General features: G+C 51.6%; 6 protein-coding genes across 6 annotated transcripts; 4 read left to right on the top strand and 2 right to left on the bottom strand.

The window, feature by feature from the left end:
- Window positions 1-318: 318 nt before the first annotated feature.
- Window positions 319-1265, top strand: TRIVIDRAFT_232257 (uncharacterized protein; the record flags this gene model as incomplete). The annotated part of the gene is made up of 4 exons (XM_014095344.1): window positions 319-390; window positions 469-502; window positions 629-926; window positions 1008-1265. 4 exons carry the CDS (start codon window positions 344-346, stop codon window positions 1172-1174), a joined length of 546 nt encoding a protein of 181 aa, XP_013950819.1.
- Window positions 1266-1337: 72 nt separating this feature from the next.
- TRIVIDRAFT_174222 (uncharacterized protein) lies at window positions 1338-2038 on the bottom strand (the record flags this gene model as incomplete). The annotated part of the gene is made up of 1 exon (XM_014095343.1): window positions 1338-2038. The coding sequence occupies one exon, from the start codon at window positions 1906-1908 to the stop codon at window positions 1507-1509; it is 402 nt and encodes a 133-aa protein (XP_013950818.1).
- A 1948-nt stretch (window positions 2039-3986) lies between these two features.
- On the top strand, window positions 3987-5101 carry TRIVIDRAFT_41204 (uncharacterized protein; the record flags this gene model as incomplete). The annotated part of the gene is made up of 4 exons (XM_014095342.1): window positions 3987-4055; window positions 4120-4141; window positions 4195-4263; window positions 4341-5101. The coding sequence occupies 4 exons, from the start codon at window positions 3987-3989 to the stop codon at window positions 5099-5101; spliced, it is 921 nt and encodes a 306-aa protein (XP_013950817.1).
- A 229-nt stretch (window positions 5102-5330) lies between these two features.
- On the bottom strand, window positions 5331-6603 carry TRIVIDRAFT_41251 (uncharacterized protein; the record flags this gene model as incomplete). Its single annotated transcript, XM_014095341.1, has 4 exons — window positions 5331-5758; window positions 5820-6046; window positions 6106-6170; window positions 6244-6603. The coding sequence occupies 4 exons, from the start codon at window positions 6601-6603 to the stop codon at window positions 5331-5333; spliced, it is 1080 nt and encodes a 359-aa protein (XP_013950816.1).
- A 682-nt stretch (window positions 6604-7285) lies between these two features.
- TRIVIDRAFT_162256 (uncharacterized protein) lies at window positions 7286-9577 on the top strand (the record flags this gene model as incomplete). Its single annotated transcript, XM_014095340.1, has 6 exons — window positions 7286-7366; window positions 7427-7615; window positions 7675-7853; window positions 7913-8082; window positions 8153-9474; window positions 9536-9577. 6 exons carry the CDS (start codon window positions 7286-7288, stop codon window positions 9575-9577), a joined length of 1983 nt encoding a protein of 660 aa, XP_013950815.1.
- A 4141-nt stretch (window positions 9578-13718) lies between these two features.
- Window positions 13719-14783, top strand: TRIVIDRAFT_41243 (uncharacterized protein; the record flags this gene model as incomplete). Its single annotated transcript, XM_014095339.1, has 1 exon — window positions 13719-14783. One exon carries the CDS (start codon window positions 13719-13721, stop codon window positions 14781-14783), a length of 1065 nt encoding a protein of 354 aa, XP_013950814.1.
- Window positions 14784-20127: the final 5344 nt, after the last annotated feature.

The following is a 20127-nucleotide window of genomic DNA, read 5'->3' as shown; positions in this document are numbered from 1 at the left end:
AAAAGAACAGAAGACTTTGCCAATTTCTTGTCTCTTTTATTCAAAGTAGCAACCAGCCCCCTGTATGGCGAAAGCTGATAGGCCCGCCTTCCACTTGCACCCTCGCTCAGATTTAGGCAGACGACGCCGTTTCGCTGAGGCCCCAGTTACAAACGCGCATGTATCGCGACATCACGTGACCGCCTATGACCGCCTATGACTTTACGTTACATCAACCCTGAAGGTGTATCGGATGATCGGATAACAATACCGTTGATATCGGCCCAATTTGAGTGCTTTTGCTCCTCAACCTCAGATCTGTCCAGCTCTGTCCAGCTCTGGCATTAACTGAGGAACCGTCAACATGGTCGCCTCAATTATTACTTCGGTGGTTCCGTACCACGTCATCTCGTGGGTTCTCCGTCTAAGACACTACCTATCTTGAGTGATCGGTGGGTTAATACCAGGCTTCATGTTGGACTGAATTAGATACGGCACCCTGCTGGGAACGACATTCTTTCATGTGCGTCACGAAGGATTCCATCTGCATCTACTTCCTTTTACCTCAATCTTACGTTTCCATCTAAACATGTCGATTCCACTCTCATGAGAATTGGACCGCTGCTTACATTACACTACGCTACTGCAGTCCTTCATCAACGGCATCGTCATGTTCCGCACCGTTGACAGACCATCCTTCTCCGCCGTCCAGAGCAAATTGTTCCCCATCTACTTCGGCATGCAAACCGCAATCCCCGCGTTCCTCGCTCTGACATTCCCCGGAAACGCCCTCTTGGGCATCAAAGGTGGCATCAGCGGCCTGCTTGAGGCTCCCAACCAGTGGAGCTCCTTGGTGCCCATCGCAACCATGTTTGTTAGCGGCCTCGTCCAGCTTGCCGTGCTGCTTCCCGCTACTATCAAGACCATGAAGGATCGCCGTGGACAAGGTAGCCAACCCATCCTGTGCCCCCTCAACTTGTTGAGATGAAGCCTTGGGACCCAGAGCTGATGATGAAATCCCACACTAGCCAAGCGAGACGGAAAGGAATGGTATGACAAGGATGCACAGTCGGATGAGATGCGTGCCCTGAACAAGAAGTTTGGAATGCTGCACGGACTCTCTTCGCTCGTCAACCTTGCCGAGTTCGTTGCCGCCGTGGCCTACGGCTTCACTCTGGCAGCTCGCATCCAGTAAACGCGGGTCAGTCTCATGCCATTGCAGATATGTCATTGTACTATATCCATTACTATTACGACTCGTTGGTATATACCTGAGCCCCTCTCGCAACCAATCTCCCCCTTCTACAACAAGTAAAGGATTCTCGCTAGTCATGCAATGCGAATCAGGATCCAAATGTGAAGGTTCATCATAACAAATCAATTTTCTCCCTCTGGAAAATATCTCTAGCCTGCTGATGCTCTACTCCCCAGTAGCCACTCGGACACTCTCTATGGGTATATATCCGCTCAATCGTTGCGCCACGCAAATAGAAACCAAAGCACGTAAAATCGTCAGCGTAATCGGCATCATCGTCTTGCGCCAGAAGCCTTCTGCAGGGCGCTGTCGTGAAACGCTAGCAGTTCCCGCTTGGCCGCCTCAAAGTCTCTCGTTTTCCGCTCCTTGTCGTCAGGTTGTAGTGCAGCGTGTTGGGCTCTGATTTGGTTTGCCTTGATCTGGCCCTGGATGCTCCATCTCCCGGGCTGGCGCTCGAGAGCCTCCTTGACGTCGATCTCGTTGGCGGGCTTCGGATACTCTCGCGAAAGAGGTGGCAGAGGATTTGTCAAGAGCTTGTGAGCAAAGCCACCGACGAACTCGTGGGATTCTAGCGTGGGCGTCGAGGTGGCCGAGACAGAAGGGGTGGAAAAATTGCTGCCGGCAAGACTGAGTGACTCAGTAGTCAGGCGTGAATTTGGTGTTTTAGCATCCATCGATGATAGAGAAAAGATGTTGCAGTCTCGCAGCTGGTAGATGGCAGGGCGTGATAACTCAGGCGAGACGTTGGTACTCGTTGTTGTAAGGCTAGTCAGAGTAATAAATGTTTGTAGTTGGTATTCAAGCACAGTGCTTAGGTTGAAGAGTCGAAGAGTTGCAGTAGGGGAGCGTGGAAGGTATTTGTAGGTCACAGAAATATTTAGTACAGTGGGAGGTTCCTATTTTTATTCCCACCGAGCATCTTAAATGGATATTTTTTTTTCTCGCCGCCTTATCGGAGCCTCTTAGAGCTCACGAGTCAAGCTGTCCAGGCTCTAGTAGATTTCTAATGCAAGCAAGCAAGTGACTCCCCTTCGGGCTGGATGAGTCTTGCCGGGCCGTGGAACCTTGTTGAACTAGGCGATAAAGCCCCTGGTAATACCCAGTAGAATAGAATGGAATAGGGCATGTGCTAGGTCATCACGTCAATAATGCTTCTGTCCTTTTCTTCGTCTTCGGAGCAAACTTGGCGATGCTCCGGCCCTTGTCCTATCGCCTTCGGGTGAGCTGTCTTGTCTACTGACCAAAACGCCGTCTTATCTCCTGTTGAGCAGGGGTTCATTTTTTTTCTCGGTTCAGCCGGGGGGTCCATAATTTGGTCGTAGCCACATGGACGCCTTGCCTGATTGATGCTGTTGACGCCATCAAGGGTCCTCCGAGCGTTGTATCAGCCACGGCGATCGGGCTACGCACTAGGCCAGCGAATTGCCGAGAAGAGCAACGTCTGTCCAGAATCGAAATCCGGCCAGTTTGACCGACGCATAGTGTGACCGAGGCTCGTGCTCGTGCTCGGTTTATACGGTAGGCGATGCCCTATGGATACCCTTGCTGTCCTTACGATTGTGAAGTGATTCGCGTCCTCAATAGCAGCAATCATGAGACGTAAGAGCAATGGGGGTTTGCGAAACGACTCGTATGCCTCAGCTGCTGAACACGTTACGCCAGGGATGTTTTGCACTGTCACGGACTTGGGCTCGGTACAACAAGAGGCTAGACGGTGTATTTACGCAGCCAATAACAGCTTCACTCGAGGCAGCGCAAGTCCGCCCTGTTTAGCGACAATCATGCAATGAGGCTTGGTGTAAGAGTAACGCTGCGCCGCACGGAGTACCTACATGAGGACTTGATCGGAAGCTGCCTCCATCCCGTGACAAAGCACCCATGTTTTTGGATTCTGTTGCATCATGTACGAGTGCCAATAAGGCAGCAATACATCCCTGACCCCATTCAGAGGATCGACAAGTTTGGTGGAGGAATATCTATTACAAAGAGGCAACCCCCACGATGAAGCCTATTGGCATGCCGCTGCGTATTGGGTCTGCTCCATACACACTTACTCATCTACTGCCTAAATCAGTCGGAATCATATATTACATATATATAATATATCACATATACAATCATCTTTGGGCTTCAAGTCAAACGCCCGCAGCGACATACAGAATATTCGTATCTTTAAGCCCCACGGCCAAGACGTAGCAATCGGGCCTGAGTTGCCCGGATTCACGTCTGACTTTGTGCCTCAATCTATGACATGGAAGATACCAAAACGTAGGAATACGAGTATTTACCAAAAGAAGAAAAAGGACTAATAAAACGGCCCTTTGCCAAATACGCGTCTACTTTCTTTGCTATGACGTAGTCTCGCAGCCACACTTTTGCCTCCGAAATCGCAAACTTTGACTTACCCTACACTCAGTTTCCAAATTGATGAAAACGGTCCTTTGAGAGACCGCACTCTAGACTTGCTCGTGCTCGTATTGGAGTAATTGATTGAGTAGACAAAAATCTCTTCATTTCTAAAAATAGGGCTATCATAATGATTATCCTATGTTGCTGCAGCTGAATACAGCAGGTGCTTGGTCTCGGGCGTAATTCGTGACTAAGCACCAAACAAATGGCTGCATCCTGACTCATTTTCAAGCCTACTACATACAGTAAAGATTGAATCCAATCACGGCTCAGTTAAAAAGAGTGCCCGAATTTCTCATCCAAATTTCATCCACTCCCCTTATATCACATAGAGACTTAGAAAATGACCGCAACACCAAAGTATCTCACCGGCGACGGTGCCGGAATCAAAGAGTTCATTGACAAGTTTGATGTGAGTGATTTTATCCTTTGATCCCAGGCTCAGGCTCATGGCGGTGGCTCACATGAAGATGTAGACTTTCCTATTCGACTGTGATGGTTAGTTGGAATTCTCTTTTCCAACGGAGTTGAGCAGCATCTCACATGGACAGGTGTACTATGGAATGGAGACCACGTGTATGAGGGCGTCCCCGAGACAATCTCTCTCCTCAAGTCAAAAGGTTAGGTGCCATGCATAACCCCTGAGATGAGAACCAGTCCAGACTCACCACTCACACTTTCTCCTCTCGTCTCTTAGGCAAAAGAGTCGTGTTCGTAACGAACAACTCTACAAAGTCACGGCAAGATTACGTCAAGAAGCTCGAGAAGATGGGTATCCCCTGCGACGCCGAAGATGTCTTTGGCTCCTCCTACTCCGCAGCCATCTACATCAACCGCATCCTCAAGCTCCCTCCCGGCAAGAACAAGGTCTTCGCAATCGGTGAGTCCGGAATCGAGACGGAGTTAGCCTCCGAAGGCATCCCCTTCATCGGCGGAACGGACCCCAACTTCAGGAGGGACATCACGCCCGCTGATTTCGAGGGCATGGCCAACGGCTCGATTCTGGACCCTGAGGTCGGTGTCGTCCTGTGCGGTCTGGACTTTCACATCAACTACCTGAAGCTCGCGCTGGGCTTCCACTACATCCAGCGTGGAGCCATCTTCCTGGCGACAAATGCGGATTCCACCCTGCCCATGCACCATGCGTTCTTCCTGGGCGCCGGATCCATCATGATACCCGTTGCCAACGCCGTTGGAGAGCAGCCTACGATTCTCGGAAAGCCGAGCCAGGCCATGATGGACGCTGTCGAGGGCAAGTTTCAGCTTGACCGTGCCAGGACGTGCATGATTGGCGACAGACTAAACACCGACATCAAATTTGGCATTGAGGGAAACCTGGGCGGAACGCTCCACGTGTTGACTGGTGTGAACCAAAAGGCGGACTGGGATCGCGAGGATGCGATCGCGGTGCCAGCGTTCTATGCTGACAAGCTGAGTGATCTTCTTCAGGGTGCATAGACTCATGATAATTAGACTCTAGATTAGACCTTTTCTTTCTTTTTAGATGCGGCATGATATAATAGACAAGACAGTACTCCGTATATCCAACTCTTTTCTCCAAGTCCTCAACCCCCCTGTTGATTTGCCAATATGTAGCGACCATTGTTTTTCGCAGTAAGTTCTATAATTACACGGTTGGAGCAGCTCAATAGCTTTGGAATTTGTGCAAGTATTATAGAGTTCTTCATCAGCCTTGCTTCTTCTTATGCTTCTGCTTTTGCTCAGCACGCTTAACCAACTCGCTCGACCTGATGATTTTCGGCCCAGGAGTCGTATACGGAATCAGCGTCTTGGGAATGAACATGCCGACATGCGCTTGATAGGCTTTGTACTCCGGATATTTGCCCGAAGTAATATTTTCAGTAAGGTTGGTGGAGCCTTGAAAGAGCAAGACCAAGAGGACAGCGCCGATGCCAGCCCAGCTGTATGGGGTGTTAGTGGCGAAGCAGCTCCATTGGTAGAGCATGAACCAGATGGTTTGTTCAGCAAAGAAGTTGGGGTGTCGGCTATATGCCCAGAGACCAGTTGCGATGAAGCCCCTATCCAGCTCAGCGGGTGTATATCCACTGGTAAGTTTCCCAGTGTTCTTGTATTTGTATTTTGCGGTTTGATAAGCTGGTATTGTGTTAGTGAGGATGGGGAACTGGTGTTTAGGTTATCAAGGAGTTCAACATACCCCACTGTTGGCCATCACTTATCCATTCACTTAGGACGAGAAGAATCTCAACACTGAAGAAGACTAAATCAATCGCCTGAATCCCAGGCTCAAACTGGGACGAGAGTAGGATGACATATGCCGGCACACAAGAGAAAAGGTACAGGAGAATGCTCTGGATAAACGAAATGAAGGTGACGTTGAAGATGAACCAGACGACCGAGTTGAGTTGGGCCTTGACGATCATCCTGCTGATAATTAGCCTGCCTGGCCTTCCGCTATAAGCCACATTGTGATGCGTTTTTACCATCTGTAGTCTTCGGAGCCAATGTTGTAGCCACCACGTCTCCAATAGTTATACGTCAATCGAATCTGTAACGCTCCCGATATCAGCAGTGCTCTGGGAACACCAGTCACCTCGCACTAGGACATAAGATTCACGTACACTCCATATGGTCGTAAAGAGAGCAACCAAATCTATTCGATCGTGCGGCAGCCCAGCCACACGTGCCCAGAGCGCGATGTGGACAACATACAGGTTGGGCAGGATGCTCCACAGCCGGTCGACCTGAGAATAGTTGCGATTGATCTCGGACACAATCAAGACGAGAAGTCCAACAGCAAGAGAGGCGGCAAAGCCCGAGACAAGGGGATTCGTCGTGACATAGAGCTCTCTCAGGGCGTCGAGGCTGTCGAGGCTCTCCCAGATCTGGTGGGGTAGCTGGTAGAGCTGCGGCAGGAAAGGCTCAACGACCTTTGAGTAGTCGACGCAGTCCTGCAGGGATTTGACCTGGGGCAGAGCCATTGCGGGTGATCGCCAGATGCCGAATGAATTGAGGGTTGAGACCAGCTTGTCGAGCATGGGCAGCTCAACCCCCGTCATGGACTTTATATACGCGGCCATGGCGGGCGACGTACAACAGGTATGTTTGATGGAATCACCATGGAATGCCTATGACGGAGCAGAAATCGGTGGCGGGCCAATAAATGGGCCGTTGTTGGCTGCTGGCCGATTGCCTACAGCGCCCGCGACTCTGCGGATCGAGGCGTGGGTTAGCGTCTGGTTGCAGTGCCGTCGCCTGGAGCTTCAGTGCCGTGATGCGCTGAGGCCCTGGAGCTTTTGCTTGACTAGGTACATGTAGGGATTGAGCTCTTGTGGGGCGATGGTGTAGCAGCTTTGCCTTGCTCCAGTAAAATCTTGGCTCATGCTCAATGCTCGTCAACTTCCATCCCATCTGATACTCCCTTGTCCAATTGCACACGTGCAGCTGTCGAGGAACAGCCTCGTCGTCTCGGCAGCTCAAGCATAAAACAAGGCTCCACAGAATGGCAGTTGAAGACATTCCCACATATTGGTGACCCGAAAACGCCTGGTGGAGGTCGATGTCGCAGCCGCATCCAGGGGATGAAAAGAGAGGCGTGAATCTCGACTGGAGAGCTTCATGCACTTCACCCAACTCTGCTTGTCCGCCGCCAGGTCCCGAGCCATGAAAGTCCTATGCGTGGCTGAGAAGCCATCTATTTCCAAGGCTGTGGCTGGCCACCTCTCTGGAGGCTCTTTCTCAACAGTGTGTATACCTAGTCTACCGTGATTTTCGGCAAATGAACTGACGTGAGTCCAACACAAGCACAACACACGCAACAAGTTCATCAAGAACTACTCGTTTGACTTTGACTTTGGCCAACAATGGGGACCTTCATCCGTCACAATGACCTGTGTTACAGGCCATCTCACCAATGTAGAGTTCACCAGCGAGTATAAGAACTGGAGCCATCCTCCGCCAGAATCGCTCTTCACCGCACCAATAGTGACGAGCGTCCATGATGTGGGTGATGCTACATCTACCCGTGTGAGATTATGCTGAGCAATAAATAGGATAAAAAGGACATTGCCAAGAATATAGCTGATCAAGCTAAATATGCTCGTCTGCTGGTGATATGGACTGACTGCGATCGAGAAGGAGAGCACATTGGCCAAGAGATTGTCGACGCAGCCAAAAAGGGCAATGCTGGTATTCAGGTGAAGCGTGCCAAATTCAGCAATGTGGAACGAGCGTATGATATTTCTTCTTCTGTTTTGTGGCATTTCCTTGTGCTGACAGTTTGTTTCCCAGCCATGTGCTGTCGGCAGCCAGGCGTCTTATAGAACTGGATGAGAAGCAGGTCAATGCTGTTGCTGCAAGAATTGAACTGGATCTTCGCATTGGATACGCGTTTACGCGCTTCATAACGAATAATCTCAAGCATCTGGGTGGGCCTCTGGCAGACTTGGTTCTTAGTTACGGTAAAAAATCCCATTACCCCCTTTGAGCTTCGACAGCCCCCTTGGACCCTGGACTAAACGCACTATGTAGGTTCTTGTCAATTCCCAACTCTGGGCTTCGTCGTGGACAGATACTTTCGTGTCAAAAACTTTGTCCCTGAGCCGTTCTGGGGCATTTCATTGATGCATAATAAAGAGGGCAAGCAAGTTCGCTTTTCCTGGGCTCGTAACCGTCTCTTTGACCGGATGACGGTCGTGCTGCTGTATGAGAGATGTCTTGCTGCCAAAAAGGCCAAGGTTACCAAAGTACAAGAAAAACCGACTCGAAAGTTCAAGCCATTGCCTCTCACCACCGTAGAGCTTCAAAAGGCGGCAACGCGCTTGCTCCGGATGTCTGGTCAACAAGCCATGACGATAGCCGAAGGCCTGTACAATAAAGGCTTCATCAGTTATCCGAGGACGGAAACCGATCGCTTCGATAAGGGCATGAATCTGAAGGCCCTGGTTCAGAAACAGACAACAGACCAACGCTGGGGCCCCTTTGCCCAGGGACTCGTCAACGGCGGCTTTCAACAACCAAGAGAGGGAAAGCATGATGATAAAGCTCATCCACCTATTCATCCCATTGCGCACGTAGCACCGACTACATTAACCTATGACGAGGGACGGCTGTACGAGTATGTTACACGCCGGTTTCTTGCATGCTGTGCAGAAGATGCCAAAGGTATGGCAACAGATATTGACGTTCAGTTTGGAGATGAGCATTTCAGCACGCGAGGAGTCATTGTGCTTGAAAGGAACTACCTGGATGTCTACATATACGAAAACTGGACTGATACCACAGAGCTCCCGAGATTCACTGTTGGTGAGCAGTTCGAGCCCACCGAAGCAATGATGACCGAAGGCAAAACATCGCCGCCAAATTACCTTACTGAAGCGGACTTGATTGCGCTCATGGATGCCAATGGTATTGGAACCGATGCCACCATGGCGGAGCACATCCAGAAGATTCAAGACCGAGAGTACGTGGCCACTACAACGAGAGGAGGCACGGCAGCTACAGAGGGGAACGACGATGAGCCGGAAGAAGCCCCAGCTACCCGAGGCGGTCGTGGACGTGGAAGAGGAGGTCGTGGCCGAGGCGGCGGAGGCAGCGGCTCAGCTAGAGGGGGTCGGGGAAGTGGACTGAAAGTGTTCGTCCCAACTCAACTTGGTGTAGCCCTTATCCTGGGCTTCGACCGGATGAGTTTCGAGACGAGCCTCGGAAAGCCCTTTTTGCGCAAAGAAATGGAGCTTCAGATGAAAGCCATCTGCCAAGGCAACACAACGCGCCGGGCAGTTCTTGATCAAAGCATTGCGCAGTACAGACAGGTGTTCCTACAATCCCAAGAACAAGTGGGAGTCCTTAAGCAGGTGAGTGGAGTCCTCCTTACTCGAACATGGCATCCCGTAATAACGTTTGTCTATCATGTAGGCCTGCCGCGAGTTTGTCTTTGGTCAGGGGCCAAGAACATAGCCCGATTGAAAGCGTGTCATCTTCGTACTCCTCTTTGCTTGTGCAATAAGCGTCCTCTTTTGACTCACCAGCTGTATTATACTGGTGTATTTCATATCTCACATACACAACCCGTCCCAGATCTGATAAACCGCCGATGCACACTGCAATCTCGATCTTGCTTCTTAGGGGGTAACCAAACCCTATTCCCCGTCACCATCATCACACAAAATGAATTATTCATTTCCTTGATTCGACCCGAGCGCGTCATTCAGCTCCTTGATACTAGCCTATAAATAACAAACCCCATTGCAGCTATTACGGGGTACCTCCTTTAAACCTACCAAGGTTCTCATGGGACCCATCCAGGGGGGCGTGCAAGAAATAAGCGTCGCCGCCGATCACCAGAATTGTACCTGTTCATCAATACGTCACTAAAGAAAATCAGTACTACAGGTAAAACTCCACAAATCTCATTGTCTGGGCATCGGGGCTCCAGCCCTCAAACCACCAACCAACCAAGCCACTCGTCATGCTAAAATTCGAAATAATATTGCCTCGGGCACCAAACAAAGAAGAAAAAGTGGGATGAGATGAGATGAGATGAACAAAAATGACTCTTATCGCCAAATAGAGCCGTTTTCGAGAATGCCGGTCCATGTTCGGCGTGGCTGACACACTCACACGCCTCAGCAACTATTAACACACTTGGCTTGTCACTAACAACCACTTACACGCTCACACACACACACCCAAATCGAGAAATGGGGGGTCACATGGAGGCGCGGTAAATGAATCGTTACCAATCAGCTTATCTATCGAGCAACGTGACGGTTGCACAGCGTTCAACGGTTCTCGTTTACAGAACGTCGCTGAAAAAGAGAGTGGCTGTTGGAAGTTCTGCACAGTACCAATTACCTACTTTCAGGCAAAGGCGCGGATCGCTTTGTCCAAGTATACAGTAAGTAGAGACTCACCGGCCGCAATCAGTCGGCGGCGGGTGTAGTTTCTTGTCCGTGCGGTCGGTTTGTTCCCTACTAACAGTCTCGTTACTGCAAGAGCGTGCATATTCATCCCAGAGAATCCGTGTACGCCCAGAAGGAGGAGGTACGGGCATTTACATGTGCAGAGCAGGCTTGCGCAGAGCATGCTTGCGCAGGCTCCGATGAAGTCTAAACGGCTCCCGCTTGGGCCGGTCACTCGGGCAGAGCCCATGCACAGAATGATGATTCTGTCAAAGAGTTACTTTCTGCGGATAGTGTCAAGATCGGGATCGCCTGATTACCTTCGCAGGCATCCATCAGTCCGACCAGCTGCGCCGTCGGACTACCCCGATTGGCTGCCGGCCGAACGCTTGATTCTTCAGTGTGCGCCATCACTTACGTTGGCGTCAACCAGTAATGTGGCCGTTTAAACCACACTGCGGATGCGCGTTTTGACGTCGGATGTCTGCCTCTGCTTCTCATAGCCGTGATTGTATATTACATGACAAGGCCCGGCGGCAAGAATCCTGTTTGCGCCAGAGGGCTGAGACAGACCGGCGGCTCTGCCCACAAACTAAAGCCGGCGGGGGAAGCTAGATGGTTCGGCTTTCTGTTTGCCCAGTCGGGCAATCGGGCCTGCCCACGGCTCTCCATGGTTTTGAACATCGTGACAGATGGGAGGTGGACTCGGACTCCATGTGCTCCGTACTAGACGGTTCATTATCGCAGCCGACCAGACCGTCTCATTGTCTAGTCCGATAACTAACGGCACACCCCGCTTTGCTAGGAAGTTGTTGGTCGCGATGCCGCAACAGCATGGCGCGCACAAACGTCGATTTCCCGTTCCGGCCACCATGGGGGTTGATGCTTATCGCGATGGAAATTGGCGCAAGGCCTCGCCTACGCCCGCGTCAAAGCCCTAGAATCAGGGCTTCGAATCAGGGCTTGGTGACTTTTGCTCTGTGCGCGAGGCGAGTGTCAGATGGCATGGCAGAAAACCCAGCTACAATGACGTTGCCTGCTGACGTGCGAGGTGGTATATTGCCACAAGACTTTCGTATACCACCTTGTAGGCTGCAAGTGGTTGAAGCAGGCAATATCCATACACTACGGCGGGGCTATGTCCTGGGAATAGTACAAAGTACCGGGAGTCAGAGCACAGTCAGAACTGCCACCTACCTGTCTGCACTTACTATACAGAATATGGCTCGTACATGACATGGCATGACAATACGTTTTTGTTACGTCTCATGGATTTTGTCTGCGGCCCTCGTTTGTGCCCCCTAAACAAACTAAACAAAAACCAACGACAAATGCCGAGCCAGAGCCAACTCGTCACCCCTTTCCAAGGCATAAAGCCCTCGCATCGTCGGACGGGTCTTTGTACGAGGGCCACATCTCCCGTCGAATAAGAGCCAGCCCGCGATGAATGTGCGCGCTAGCTGGTTCCCCAGACTCGGGCCAAGATGGGGCCATGGGAGCCGTCGACGAAAGCCTGGAGTGACGCCTGCTTGCACGTTGTCCAGGCCGTGGCCGAAATGCTCCGACTATCCCCGCTCCCGAGTCTCAGTGATAGGCCCATGTTGCAGAGTCGCGGTTGTGCGCCGCGGGTTGCTGGTTGCGACTTACTCGCTGCCCACGTTAGCCGGGTTAGCGACTCGAGCTCATGGCGTGTAAATCGCATGTAAGAAATACATGAACCGAGGAGCCCTGCCCGGTGCTTTAGCGATGCAGGACAAGATGAGGGACAGTCAGCTCGAGTCAACTGGCAGCGCAAGTCAGCGGGCATGAGGTATCACCAAAGTCACCAAAGTACTGGGGTCCGTCTCCGGTGTCGCTGCGCCGATAGGGTGGAAATGGAGATTGCAAGAGTGATTGAAGTCTAATCAGCCGTTTCCATTTTGACGGCGGAAAAGGGTCTGCTTTTACTCGGGGAAAAAAAAAATAAGATACTTTAATGCTGGGATGGGCCGTCACTGACATTAATCCATCCGCCTCTTGCGTACATAGCTTGTTATATGGGAGATGCCTCGTATACAGTACGAAACATTTACACCGGTTGGGTTGGGCTCGACTTGCTGATACGGAATGCCCCGACCAAGAACAAAGCACTCGCCAAAGGCCCATTTCTTGCCCTCTCGCTTGGCCACGCACTGCTCCTCCTCAAATCGACGCCAAATCATTACCCTGGGCTGCCTTAGCTGGTGGTCGCATTGGGCTCCGGGACGCCGTGCCGCGGAGCGTATCAGCATTTAGAAGCTGGGGCTGGCTCATGCACTCTACAGTACCAAATGGTTGTTTGGCATATACGGCGTTTGAGTGGTGGCCGACATTTCTTCCTCACGAGTTGCATCAACCAAGATGAGTCTCCTAATCGCCATCGCATTTTATCTTGGTTGCCAGTCGAAACCGGCGCATCGCTGAAATGTGCGATTACAGGCATGGATGGCCAAATCCCAATGGAAGTCATGGGACAGCCTCGAGGTACAAAGGAGTACTGCCAGGTACCTGGAGCCCGCCAGCGACGCGCTGCAGCCACGCCCCTCCCTCTAAATGTCCAGCCGGCTCCAGCGCACAGTGGGCCCGTTTTTTTTCCCTGGGGGCGCCCGGCTTGGGTTTTAGAAGGCTGCAAGCATCTGGGGGGTGCAGCTAGCAGTCGCGCCTTTGTATCTCGTGCCTGCGCATGTACTTGTACTCAGACTCGTACACACGGCCTTCATAATCGCTTCAGTCGCACCCTTCCAATCCTTTCCCTTCTCCCTTTCTTCCGCAAAGCAATCACAACAACACAAATCCGTGCAAACGATTCACATCGGGAATCATCTGTCACAGTCTCGATCGTCGCGCCAGCCCTGCCTGCGAAGCCCTTCTTCTTTCTTCCATCGCCTTTGTTTTGCCCGGCTGTCTGTCACTGGTCTGCTCCTTTTGGTACGTACTCCGCAGCACCCCTGGCAGTGACTCAACCCCCTTTGCCAGCAAAACTTGCATTACCGCTGCGAGAGCATCACCGCCTCTTGCTTGCGTGCATGCATGCGTTTGCTTTGTTTTCCTTCTCTGCGTCTTCTTCCTTGTTTTTGCGTGCGCCGGGGAGAAAAAGTACATATACTGACCGAGTCGCCTCCCTTGCCGCAGACCTAGCTCCCAAGCATTTGCAATTCCGGTAAAAAAGAAAGAAAACAATGGCTTCTTTGGCGACTGCTGCCCGTGATATCCCCCAGGCCTCCTTGAGCCGAGACAACTTAACTGCTGTAGCGGCTCGGAGTGATCCTGCGATGACTGTGACACGATCTCGGGACCTCCCGACCCCTCCAAACTCCATCTCTCCCTCCTTGCCGGCCCACGGCCTCAAGGCCCAGCTGCAGAAGGCCAGGCTCGACCCTATCGACTCTGACTTGGATCTTCACGACAATGCCAGCGGAAGATCGCTGTCCCCGGTGCTCGAGTCGGCAGGCGCCATCACTAGCTCCATGCTGGCCAAATACCACCTGCCCGAGATTCTGCTGAACCACGGACCGCTAGCCATCCGCCACATCATGGGATACCTTACCACGTCAGTTCCTGGATTTTCTGGCATCCCGCCGACCAAGGCGCGCAGGGTGGTTGTTGGTGCGTTGGAAGGACGTGGTGGCGAAGGTCGCGGAGCCGATGGGGACGTCGTCTTCGAGAAGGTGGGCTGGGGAAGATGGGATGCGCGCCGACGGGGACAGGCTGCCCGACACCGTCAAGCAACTCCGCCCAGCGGCCCATCCTCGTACACCGCTGGAATTCCAATCTCCAGGGTTAGCGGCCGGGGCCTGAGCCTGAGCAGGACGAGGCTGAACATGGCCGGGTCCAGCGGCGGGGACTCGGTGCACTTCTCCCACGATGACCACTATGACATCTCCATGATGGAGCACGAGGCCGACAAGATGTCCATGGACGACTCGGCATCGGCTTCATGCTCCGAGGCCCCTGACGATGATGTCGCTATGAATGATGACCCGGAGGATGTGACGGACGACGAAGACTGGGCTGCCGTCGGAGCCGCGGCTCTGCGGGCCGACTCATACCCAAACATGGCCGCAGCCTTCGAGTCCGGCCTATCCTCCAACACTTACGCCGGCGGGATGCGCACGCTGCCTTCTACCTTTGGAGGTGTAGCGCATCCACCGCAGGTCAAGTTTGACTATTCTGCGTTCCCTGGCCCCTCGGATGCCCAGGAGCGCGAAGCTGTCGAAGCCCTTCTTCGACTAGGTTCTGTATAATACCAACTGCATGCACGGCGTTTGCTCTTTTTTTCTCTTATTTTTAATCGGGTGGGCGCGGCTTGTTTCTTTTGGGTTCCCACGGTGGGAGGGTTTAACTCGGTTCTGGGTGGGCTGGTTGGCTGGACCATGGAATACGTGTCATACATGGCCGGGGCGGCGTCCCGGATCAAAACCCTTTCATGCTGATGACGACACGGTTGTTCTGCACGCATTGATGTTATGTTTTTGGAACCTTTACTTTCGATACTCCGCACGCGGCATGTTTCTTTTTTTGCGTTTTGGCCCCTCGTCTTCCCCTCCAAGCCGGGGGGGGAGGATCACCACTCTTTTCCATCTGCCAAGATGGGGATGAACTTGGCCGGCTCGCATACCTCACTGCGACCCTAGCTTATCTCGGCTTTTGATGGGACTCCTCAGAAGAGGAGAGAAAATGGACACACCGATCCGAGTCATCACCAGCACTCGCCATTGGGAATTTTCTGCCAGACTTTTTGGCAACTAATGCCCGTCATGCATGTCGAATAGCAGCAGTGTCTTGCTGCTTTGTGGCACAATCCGCATACCGGAGAACTCTTATACCCTCGTCTCACGACGAAACTTTCTTGGTCTTCCCTTGATGGGACGGCTTGCCCCCCTTTTTCCATTTCATCATCTTTTCCTATAACGGGGTATATTCTCTTGCACATACACATTTTTTGAAACCCAAAAAAACCTAATAATATTACGGCGCTTCCCGAAAGCGCCTGGCTCTTCAACACCACTCCGGAAGAATTTCCAACGTGCCATGGCTGCCCAATGGCGGTACTTCAGGCTCGATCTGCAACAATTCTCCACTTCAGTTGCTTCTATTTTATTTCATTTTTTTTTTTTTACACTCCCTTGCTTGATGTTGCACAAGAGGAGAGATGGGATTGGTTGGCTTTATAGAAATGGGAATGGCATCATGGCGGAGAAAGACTGGGTGTTGGATTTACGTGGAGAAAGAGGACACAAATGCGCAAAGCTGAAAAAAAAGAGGAAGTGAGGGGGGATAAAGGCGACGTGGCTTCTGGCCTGATGCTTGTCTCTTTTAAGGAGCCCCTCATAAGAGAAGGATATATTTCTGTGAGGGAAAGACAAAGAAAAAAAAAACTCAGCATTAATTGAGGACTGGCCTAGCCAGATGGATAGCTTCCGGTCTCATTGAGGGACTCGATTATATAGAATGGAAGTATCGACCATTTCCTCAAGTTTGACGCTCTCTGATGTTTGGTGCCGTGCTCGTGATTGTTTTTGTTTGTTTTACGTGTCAGAATGGTATCACTGGTCAGTGTTGAAAGGTGGGAAGAGGCTGTTGCTGCTTGTATGCAGCGCACAATGCCGGCTAGCTGAGGCACAGAGGCAATAGCGTGGCGCTTCTGCAGGGAGCTGAGCTGAATAGCCGTGTTGGCAGAATGCTATGTAGACTAGAAGACGCTCGCTGAGTTGTCCGCGCAGATATGGCTACGATTTACGCACGGGGCAAGGAATTGCAGATGAAGATCAGCGAGGGGAGTGGATTTGACTTTTATGGGAGGGGAAGAAGGTTGGCGATCAGATGCGAGAGCCGAGAGTCTTTGGAGCGAAAGTTACTACTGGGTATGGCATGGGTGAGTATCCATCTGTAGGTACACATACAATGTAGCTACCTATCTATGATATGATATCAATTGGTGATGCTGTTGAGGAGAGAAGAGATTATGATGGGCATTCATTGTATGGGGATGTTGGGCTTTAAAAACATAGTCAAAAAGGTGGCCCTTGTGCGAGATGCGAGAGGGGAAATTGAAATGAACAGATTGTCGCAGCTGGGACACACACATAATACATGTAAGCTTAAAGCGACGGGCTATTGTGGTGGTATTTTTTCATGCAGGTAAGAAAAGGGCAAAAGATGGATGGATGGAGTGATTAGATAACAGGAAGCCTTGGCGAGCAATTACAAAGGTGCCTTATGCCCGGAAAGGGCTGGTGCCAAGACATTATATTATAGTCTTTTTTGTTGACGAGATATTTGGCCTTTCTAATGTGATGTGATATACTGGGGGAAGAACACTGCCTACGATGAAGCGGTAAAAGTTGCAGATTTTGAGACTGATTTGAGGTGATGGTCGCGAGGGCTCGGAAATACGACAAAAAGATCTACTGGGTTGTAGATACATAGGTAGATAGCAGTATAATACGGAATCCTTCCGAGTTACTTGGCCGCGTTTTTTATTTCCCGAAAGGCTTTCGTGCTTGCGAAGGAACAGGATTTGGTGCACCACAGCTTACTACATATTATGTGGTCTTTCATGATATCTGGCCCCTCGACCCGACTCGACTCAGGTACCCTCCGCCGTGACAAAGAGATTGTGTAATAGTACCTCGGAATTCCCAAAGCCAAGGGACCGTCTTCTCCTTTCTTATTTTTTAGGATCGATGCACTGCCACCCGCGTCTGGGAAAGTGTGTGTAGCGGACATGTATGTGTGTCATTGAAGAAACTGGTCGGCTCCTTGGCAAAGTGGCAATGTTGCTTGTTAGTGGGTTGTGCCCAGCTGAATGGTTGGTCTTGGCGATAGGGGGGACATGGAGTCTATTTGCTGCAACAGCCTTTTTTGGTTTACCGAGGGAGGGATTATGTAGTTACAAGAGGGGAGGGTGAGGTAGGAGGAGAAGAATAACAATCAATAGTCGAATATGAAAAGCCCGAGGGGCATTTGCAAGCGTGAACTGCACAGATGGATGGATTAGACGAGAATGAGTTCGTTGTTGGCTATGAAGCGGAATCGGAAACAGCAGCGTTGAGGCAATGGAAAGCAGCAATTAGCGATGCCTAGATCCTTAGTAGTCAGCATCAAATCGACATATGCTTCCTCCCTAGTCCATGGTATCGGGCCAATCTCTGATAGTATCCAGCAACCAGGTGTCAGATACGGAGTACTTGGATACTGAGATATCAACAGCATCAGGCACGAGTATGGGGTACTGCTTAATATTAGCCAGGCACAGGGTCAGGGCCCGGTACCAGTGACTGACCAAGAATTGCTCAATTGGGAAAGGAGGGTCCATAAAACCATTGAGAAAGCGCTTCGTCACGCAAGGCCTCGAGATGCGATCAAGGGTTTGCTGCGCCGAGAAGGGGTCAATTGCCATGGTAGTTCGTATGTACAGTACCAATAACAGCCGGTGTAGCTCGATGGATTTGGCAATTGCAAGGTGGCAACAATAAAAGCTGATTGCTCGTATTGCGGTAGTGACAGAGAGAAAGAGGGAGTAATGCAGATTACAGAGTACCCTAGCTCATGACGGAATGTGTAAAATATGCACATAGCCATAGGCAACCGGCTATCGGGGCTTGTCGGAGCTCGCTGGGTCCGTCAGGCCGCCAACAAAGGAGCTGAGCCACGTCTGCGCTCCGAAATCAATCGTTTGCAAACGAGGCCCTGCAGTTAGTCAGATCGCAATTTGACGCCGTTTTCCGTCCCCATTGCAAATGACCCCTGGTCCACCGAGCCAGCGATTCAGGTTGGAGGTGTCTGTGCGATGTGACTCTGCTGGACGGTTGGACGGGTTATCTACTGACCTGAACCGGGACGGATCCAACTTTTAGAGGCCGCATGAGCTGAACCTGAATCCAGACCAAGAAGATGCTGTAGAAACCGTCAATCAAGCCGTCGGCATTCGGTACCTGCGTGCGCGCAACAAGCTAACAGCATTACTACCAGCTTCTTTTCCATGCTGGCTGGTCCCTTGCACGCGACCTGGCTGAAGGGAGAGGCGCTGACGCGGTGCTCAGGCGCCAAACGAGGCGCTAGAGTTTGATTTGGGGAACATGACAAACTAGTGTCAGTCTCGGCGCACTTGGCTTTGTCTCTAATGCGGCGGAAAGCTTGATTCGGGCGTCTCGAGATATGCATAATGCGGTTCCGACTTGGCGAGCATATACAGGATCATCCATCCATCCATCCATGCCTCCAGTTGCCAGCCGCTGTCGCCATATCATGTCATCCGCACATGGTCTGTTGTTTGGAAATGACAGGCTTAATCCCCAAAATGCATTGTGTCTGTTGGGGCAAATGAGCGGGCTGGATTCGGATTTGGATTTGGATTTGCCACGGCCAAAGCAAAACGAAACGTGGTGAGACCTGCAGCGGCCGCCTGGACCACAAAGGAGCACGCCTGGACGGAGGATCTGACTCCGCATACGTTTTCGTACCTGTTACCAAGTGGTATAGTATTCGTAGTTGGTGCAAATTATTCCGTCCGGGCCACGGTTTGCTTTATTGGGGCCGCGTGACCGCTGGATATCGAGACAATTCGCGGGTGCTGCTGCTGCTATCCGTTGTAATTTCCATTGTGTCTGACAAAACGAGGTTCGTCCCGTCGGTCCCTTTTCTACTCGATGCTGTCCATTCCATATACGAGGTGCCTGCAGCGTTGGTGCTACAACGGATACATACCCGTATATACTCGTATGTACTAATGTAGACGGAGTACTACGTACATGCATCATAAAATCCGTGCAGTACCCGTATTATCAGTACAGTAGGAGGAGCAGCTTTGTATCACGCATGGCAGCATAACGGCACAGAGCAGAGTGGCACCGCCTCCCCGGAAAAAAAGCGCGAGGGCGAGATGAACCGATGGGACCCAGAGGAGAGGGAGAGAGGGAGAGAGAGCAGACAGCTGAAGAGAGAGAGGGAAAAGAGTTTGACACTGACATGTGCCATGCTTCGAATCCATTTACACAAAAGGTCGGAGAGGGCGGCCACAGCGACTGCGACAAGAGCGACGCTGGCGAGGGCCACGAGGCCAATCGAGAGCTCCGGGTGGGCACTGCGCCAAGGATGCCAAGTCTTGGCATTTCTTGGCATCGTATGCGCAGCTGCGCTCCGGTGGACTGGACTGCTAGGGGGGACCTGGGCGATACCTATACTCCCTAGCGAACATCACTAGAATTGCAAGTTCCTGCAGGTTCCTCTCCATCCGAACCGCTAGCCCAGCAACGCCAAGAAATGCCAAGAACGCCAAGACTTTCCGCTTGGCCCTCTCACGCCTGCCCAGGCCTTTGTGTCGATGTAAAGGGAGCCTCTGCCCCCAGAAAGGCTCGACCAGAGGCGCGAGTCTTTTCCCCCGATCATAATCGCATATTCCATATCCCGGCATCCCGTATCCCCCAGAATCCAGCGTCGCCTCGAGATAAAACCGCCCTGCAACCGCCCGTTTGCTGTTGTTGCGCATCTGCACCTGCATCCCTTCTGAATTTTCCTGCTGCTGCGCCAAAGCGCCTCTTGGCCCCTCCCCGAAGATCGCGGCCCTCTGGTTGACTTTTCTGCTGC

The sequence above is a fragment of the Trichoderma virens genome (genome assembly GCF_000170995.1).
Source record: "Trichoderma virens Gv29-8 chromosome Unknown TRIVIscaffold_90, whole genome shotgun sequence".
NCBI classification, from domain to species: domain Eukaryota; kingdom Fungi; phylum Ascomycota; class Sordariomycetes; order Hypocreales; family Hypocreaceae; genus Trichoderma; species Trichoderma virens.
The sequence above is the reverse complement of the archived record's forward strand: the minus strand, read 5'-3'. Positions and strand labels throughout refer to the sequence as shown.